The sequence below is a fragment of the Salvia miltiorrhiza genome, chromosome 4 (assembly GCF_028751815.1).
Source record: "Salvia miltiorrhiza cultivar Shanhuang (shh) chromosome 4, IMPLAD_Smil_shh, whole genome shotgun sequence".
Taxonomy (NCBI): Eukaryota; Viridiplantae; Streptophyta; class Magnoliopsida; order Lamiales; family Lamiaceae; genus Salvia; species Salvia miltiorrhiza.
Window position 1 is genome coordinate 32,323,832 of NC_080390.1, and position 7,737 is coordinate 32,331,568.

The 7,737-nt window shown below is 34.5% G+C and overlaps 1 protein-coding gene across 1 annotated transcript; it reads right to left on the minus strand.

Moving 5' to 3' along the window:
- Nucleotides 1-1,009: 1,009 nt before the first annotated feature.
- LOC131019963 (peroxisomal membrane protein PEX14) lies at nucleotides 1,010-5,968 on the minus strand. The gene is made up of 12 exons (XM_057948601.1): nucleotides 5,600-5,968; nucleotides 4,173-4,411; nucleotides 4,026-4,074; nucleotides 3,709-3,896; nucleotides 3,328-3,520; nucleotides 3,085-3,177; nucleotides 2,600-2,670; nucleotides 2,460-2,502; nucleotides 2,320-2,378; nucleotides 2,062-2,106; nucleotides 1,901-1,969; nucleotides 1,010-1,815 (listed from the first exon to the last, which is right to left on the minus strand). The coding sequence occupies exons 1-12, from the start codon at nucleotides 5,655-5,657 to the stop codon at nucleotides 1,330-1,332; spliced, it is 1,593 nt and encodes a 530-aa protein (XP_057804584.1). The 5' UTR covers nucleotides 5,658-5,968; the 3' UTR covers nucleotides 1,010-1,329.
- Nucleotides 5,969-7,737: the final 1,769 nt, after the last annotated feature.

Consider the following 7,737-nt stretch of genomic DNA (forward strand, 5'->3'; position numbering starts at 1 on the left):
AAACTTTTCTTCTTCAACATAGCAAAATTCAGTTAAACCTAATGGGAAAAAAATATAACTAAATGAAACAACAAAAAACGTAGGCACAAAACTTGCCCATTTCTATAGCTTGAGACAATATTTCGAGATTATATCAAACAAAATGAAAGTTTATTAAAAATACCAAATAACGGAAGTTCATTCTTTCTAATACATTGATAAATAGAGTGGGACCTAAAATATATTGAACGAAGTTAAACATCCGTCAAGAACAGGAAAATTTTGCATTCTTTATAAAACGTTGAAGGGTTAACCGTTCAATATCAAAAGATGGAAAGATAAATATGTTAAGAGGTTATATGATGGGGGTTGCTATTTTTGCCAACATTATATGATGTCCGGTTGGATAAGTTGTAACAAAAATCATTCTAATCTACAGAATAAAAGTAGCGAGCTTCAAAATACATCCTCATATAACGATTACGAGATTACCTTCTTCTCACTTAGTTGGGCAAAGCTACGATTAATCAAGTGGATAATATGTAATAATCCAGTAGTCATTCTTGATAGCAGTAGAAGTTTGATTGTGAGACCCATAGTCAAAGCCACTTTTGACGTATGAGACCAAAACACGTGTATTTGTATTTTGTGATATAGGACTACAGAAAACTGGTCCTACGAAAAGGAGATTTCTGTTCCAAGTAAGAGAACAAAGTAACCTATCCAAAAATAAGAAAATCAATAATATAGTATATAAAAAAGAGTGATGCATAGCGAAACGTATATTTGTGTATTTTGTTAGAAGCGGCAGTCCACCAACATTCTAACCACAATAAATAATATTCCATGTCACAAAACCACAAACACACACAGCACTCACAAAACACACAAATATTCATTATTCTATAGTCAAATATTAGAAAAGTATTGAATAGGAGGACACTTAATATACGGAGGGATTTTGTATTATAGTCAATCTTATCAACATGTATACCGTTTCTATCATTCAAAGCATTTCTAGTTTCCAAACTATATAATTTCTCAATTTATATCATTCAAAGCATCTAATTTATCACATACACCAAAGGCACAATCACAACATGATCCAAGGAGCAGCAGCCATTGCAGTAACCATATGCACAAAGCATGTATCTCGCATAACGCTTTATGAGTATCGATCATGTATTGTATATATAACCTAGATTTAGAGGTTGGAGTATAGCATAGAGCAGGAAATCATGAGATTGGATCGATCGGTTTGTGCAACCATCGTGACCTCCTTGTTTTATTATAATGATCTCCTATAATAGAACATATCATTTCAAAACAACCCGAACTGATGCTTACCTCTTAGGCCTCCAGATACAAGCCATTCTCCTCTCTTTGTATCTCAGTAGACAAAGGGTCTGACACCCCAGTGTTAGCCTCCACGGAACCACCTGTTTCGGAGATTCTGGTGATTCTCTGCAACTCATCGGTTGCATCTCCTGAACGAGCTAAGAATTGGTCATCGTTCATTGGCTCTGTCTGAATTGCAGCCTTCTTTGGTTGGCGTATGGCCGTGGCTGCTTCAGGTATCACCACGGGAGGTGGCTGAGGAGGCACCCAAGACCTCTGAGGTGGTCGGTCGTTACCTGCAGGCAAGTTGGAAGATCCAAATTTATGTTCCTCACCGGATTCCACTTCCGTGATTCTGACATTTTTCCGCTGCCACCAAGGCACTGCATCATCTCCGTTCAGCTGGTTGTCTGGGAAATCATAGGTTGGTCCGTTGCTGCTCTCTTGAGACGGGTAAGTGTTGGCGGAGGTGTTCTGTGGTTGAGTAATCTCCCAAGGCTGATTGCAAGAAGTAATAGTTGACAGGCGGATAAATATACTAAGCAAATACTGTTCAAAACAAAGTAAAATTTGTATGCCCGACCTTTGGCCTCGGTGCTGCACGTGGATTTGTTAGTGGCTGATTGGGGTTTGGTGGCGCATCGTTGATCTCCTGAAAACAGAAATGCAAAATTCTTACCTTAGGACAAAGCTCCGAACATAAACAACAGATCAACACAAACACCGTTTGTACTAGTGACTAACCCTTATATTCGATGGTTTTTCCCCTCTCTGTATCATTGACATTATCTGCAAAGCAGCCATGCATATTAGGGGGAAAAAGCACAACAGAAATAAGAAAAGGTTTTTTCGCTGTTTGGACAATGATATCACACGACACCGCAATAATCTGAGGTCTCATACTTTGTGGGTCACAAAGGCATGGAAACAGGGCTGATATTACAAGAATATAGTATCTTATTTTCAGGACATTACACGGAACTAAGAGTTAAAAAATAATACCTCCATATACGACTTAGGGTGAGGAGGTTCCACAGACACAGGTGGAGAGGTAGATCTTACTGCACAGTCCAAAAGCTCAAGATATCAAGGAAATGGAAATTCAATTGACAAAATGACCATCACTTGATCAATGAATTAACCTGAACGTGAATCAGTATCTGTCTTGCCATTGGTATAAGGTTGCTGAAAAGCCAAGAAGTGTGTAAAAGAACAAAAATGAAATGTCACAACTGATTGGATGAGCTTTACATATTGTTATAGATAATAATGATTAGCTCACCCTTGAACTCGTTCCTGAAAACCTTCGGTTGTCCTGTTCATCCAGAGCAATTCTTCCATTTACGCCTTGTCCTAATATTGGCAACAAAAACTGAATGTTACCCAAATCCAAATTGGAGATGTTCCGTATGATTAACACATGTTATGAATAATGAAAGGTATCTAGATGGGATTAGTTGGTGCTTTTGTATGAGTGGATTCATTTTGTTATAAATGTGCGCAAATTCAAAGTATAACTACAGAGAGAAGAATAGGGAGAGGGGAATATTAGGCAAACGGTCAGCACATGAGAATTACAATTACATAATGGCATAATTCAGACACTGCATCTATTCCAAACTTTTCTATCTAGATGTAACTCAAGTATTGAATATTTGATAAGAAACACATACAAAGTTATAAAGTGAAAAAAAGAAATCAGCACACTTTCTGAACAAGAAGAGAGAAGCAAAATCCAAAATAAATCAACAGGAAGCTACTCTGTACCACTTTCCAACTTCTGTATTGAATTGCTCATTGATTTCATCTCATGTACTTGAGCATTTAACATACTGATAAGCTCCTCGAAGCATCTCTTTTCTGGAAAACAACAAAAACAGTGTCAATGCGAAGAATACATAAATACCATCAGACAGAAGTAATATTAGCTAAAAGTAAGAAACAAGTAACAACAAACACCAAAAATCTACTAGGCTGCATAACAAAGGACTGCAACCAATTACAGTCTACCTTCTATTTTCGTTGTCAACATCTCTTGGCTTGCTCGAGCTACATCCGCTGCTGCAGCAGCTGCTGCTTTTGCAGCAGCTGCAGCTTCGTCTGCTACACTTGGTTTTGCATCGTTTATCTTTATCAGGCCCTCTTCATCTTCTTCTGATGCAACCTTACGAATCCAAGACTTCAACCTGGGGACAACAGATTTCTAACAGAGAGAATACCACAAAAAAGTAATGTCAAATTAGAGATATCAAACAAACGGATGCAAGTCACTCCAAATATAACTGCAAGATTCCAAAAGAGCAATAACATGCTACTTGAATTTTCAAGCGTTCAAAACAGAAATTCATAGACTAACTAGTGCCAAAAGTGCCTCAAATTTAAAATGAACACCTTGAAAATTACTGCTGTTCCGGCACCTGATGCAGCTAGAAATCCCACAGCAAGTATAGCATGATACCAATGGAATTGGGAGAGCATCCCAATTTTCGATGTGCTACCCACAGGTACAACAGCTGCTGGGTGCAGTCCTTGTGTTGGAGGTTGCTGTTGAACATTTGACGAAGGTTTCATCTGCCCATCTTCATGTAAGGCAGAGAAGAAGTAATAAATTAAGTGTTTGGTCCCCACTCTCATGACAAAAATAGGTTAAGTTGTCGAATTGATTTGACATGAAGATCTAAGGAAGAAATTATTAATTACAGAATTACCTTGACTAGAGACAACTGGCTGCGTTGTTGAAACAGTTGTCATTGTATCCTATAAGATTTAAAATGGTTAGAATTTCAACTGTACTTAGAGTGTTAAGAACACAGTTACGAATTATTCTACGTGAGTTGGAGATAGTTTATATTTACAGGAACACGCCGAAAGGCTTCATCAATCTCCTCTTTTGTGAGACCCTTCCTCTCAAGAAATGACCTTCTATACATGACAGGGGACCCCCTAACTTTTGGATGTGAGAGAAACTTCATTGCATTTTGTACTTGCTCTTCCCGAATTGGTTCTGAGTTCACAAATACTGAAGTGGGAGAACTCTCCTTCACAGCCTCTACCTTGGTATCTGGGTGACCATCATTAGATGGTTCTACAGAGACTGTAGTTGAAATTTTATAATATCAGAACTAGCAGGGTCATATTGTGTAAAACGAAAAGAACGTGATCAAGTTTTATTTTCGCAGTGGCCGAAGAATGGTTTAATGGGTAACTACTGGTCTACAATTTTAGTTAAAATATGTTAAAAGTTGACCTTAAATACTCCACTTACAGGATCTAGAACTGCAGAATGTACTTGAGAAATTAGTATTAAAGTGGTAAAAGGAGAAGAAAATGCATATTTGCTCATGTAAGATTTACAATAAAGTTGTCAGCAATAAAGTTGTTTTCAATTGCAATATTAATCGGCTCGTACACATTCAGAAACAAGCATGTAACAATGAGTACACTGTATTAATATTGCATGCTCTAAACAATTAAAATTGAGTCAATCATAGCTGAGGCAAGGCAATAGATATATCTTGTGCAGAAGCTCTAACGTCTAGTTTCAATATGCAAGCAAGATATCCTCCCACTGACTTGAAAAACTGGCTCTACTGAATTCAATAGGATATATGAATTTCAACTATATGCCCTATCTACTGGACTGGTAGATCTCAAAACTAGAAAGCATACTTCCAAATAGGGTCTACAGGGATAATCTTTTTGACATATCAGTTCATTACAATTCCTATTCAGAATCTGGCATCATCTTCAGAACCCAAGCAAGCGTCTTTCTTGACGCGAATACACGCAAAATTTACACCCCCATTGTTGTTCTTTTTACAATTAAAACAGATCATTCTGCTTCTGAGTTCAGCCCGTTTCCACAGTTTTGTGTTTAGATCATGATTGCAACTATTTTTCCAGCTAAATTTCCCGTTCATTAACTCAAAGTTCAACCAATCTGATGCTATATACACCCAAAAACATAATTTTCCACATGGCTCTCAAAAATTAGTTGTTTTAAGAAGAATTCACATAAATAAGCAAGAAACCAATTAGACAAAGAATTCACATAAATAAGCAAGAAATACGATAGCCAGAAACCGATGCGGTTAGATTAGCAAACAGCTCCTGAACTAGGATGAACCACAAAACTTCACCTTAACATAACAAACAGCAAATTAGTAGATTTAATTAACTAACTAGAATTTCAACGTTCAACTCTCCATTATAAAAATTACAAATATCAGAGCCGAAATCAAATAAATCGAGCTAAAAATGATAAAGAGTATATAAATAAAACCTGAGTTCGGGGGCTTTTCGCCCGTGGAACTTGGCGGAGCGTCAGACGGAGTCGCCATAACCGAGCGAAAGGAATAACACCAAAAGAATAGATTTAACAAGAGAAAAAGATCTCAATCAGAAACGAAGGAGACTCGTGAATTTGGATTAGAATGAAGAGGAGGAAAAGGGGGATTATCGGAAAAGCCTCGTTGGTTTTGGATATTGCTCATCCCAACGCAGCTCCTGTGTAGTAAGTGATAGCCTCAGCTATTTTGGCTAGTATTCGTCACTCTCTGATTTCTATTTCGAATGAACCCAGTAAAAGTATCCGCATAGGTTTTTTCTTCTTCTTAGTCTTTCCTTACCCATTTTTTACCTCGATTTATTTAATTGTTTTGTTGATGAGAATGTCTTAATATACCAATATAATAAAAAAAATATTATTATGTGTGTTGGCCTAACTATAGATAAAATTGCTTGTGTAATTTATATAATTGCTTGTGTAATTTATATATATAAAAAAAACATTCTTATTAAATATCTGTCCAAAAAATATAACAAAATTAGTTAAAATGAAGTAAAATAATATAACTATCTTTTCAAAACGGACATTGAAAGAAAAGGGTAAGATGGGCTGCATTAACATGTCATACGCTGAATCATTAAAGAATAATTGTGTACTTTTTATTTTTGGCAAAATATGTTTTACTACTGCATAATTGTATATGTGAAACATTATTAGAATAAATACGAGCTCACCAACCATCCAACTGTTGGTTGAAAAATATTTACAACATCAATCTCTGCTAAGGCTGTGTTTACTTTGATGGATAAATTTATTATTGAAAAAAGAAAGAATAATAATATGTCTTTAAATGTCTTTTTTCTTTTCCAACATTTGACACAAAAGAAAAATTCACTATTTTTTTTTTTCACTTCAAGGATGAATAATATTATCCACTCAATTTTTGAGTGGATAATATTATCCATCATTGAAGTGAAAACAATGAAGGAAAAATGGTGAACTTCTCTTTTGTATAAAATGTGGGAAAAAAGAAGACATTTAAAAGCATAAATTTTTGTTATCCCTCATTTTCTCATGATAAATTTATCCATCAAAGTAAACGCACATTAATTGTATTATGAGTGAAGAATAGGGTCCAACATGTAATAAATATAGATTATTTATTATATTCTTATTATATACTCCCTCCGTCCCATGAAGCATGATACACTTCTTTTTTGCACGAAAATTAAGAAATAAAGGGTAAATTTTTTGCTATTTTTTGAAACGTGTCATGCTTTATGGGACAGACAAAAAATGAAACTGTGCCATGCTTCGTGAGACGGGGGGAGTATTTAACTTTAAGGATAATTGTGTAAATTATATATATTTAGAAGAATACATTAATTCAATAAATATTTAAAAAATGCTCTAAAACTATATAATTAATTACATTATCTTATCCAAGTATATTTGATATATATTTGAATTTTTATTTTAATCCTGAAAAATATAATTATCCTATAAAATATCTACTTAACTAGATAAATAAAAATAACAATAAATCACTATTATATAAATAAATAGGGTAAATATACACTAAATTGTATATAAATATTATCATACCTTAATATGTAATATGTTTGAAAATTTAGTATAAATGCTAGATTTCGTAAAAAGTACAATAAATATTTTATTAATTTATAGTTTTATAGGACCTATATAATTATAAAAGGGTTCTCTAAAAAATTACTCCTTCCGTATACAATAAGTGTGGTATTTTTGTAAAAAAAAATCTTATGGTAGGAGTATGAAAATATTTTCCAAAATTTTTTCATCTCTTATAAACATATGGTAAAAAAATGAGAAAAAAAAATACTTCATTCATCCCTCAAAACATCTTCTTAAGGGAGGGTGGACCGTGACACATGTTTTAATAAAAGTTAATTGTGTATTTGATGAGTGGAGAATGGATCCCACAAAAAGTGAGGATTATAAGAGTAACAGTGGATACAATTATTTTTAAAAGTAGATTAGAAAAATGTTTTGGGGACGGCCCAAAATAGAAAGAGAGGAAGATATTTGAGGGACGAATGAGTAATATTTTCTTATTTTTTCTTATCAATCATTTTTCAAAGAAAATTTTACAACCG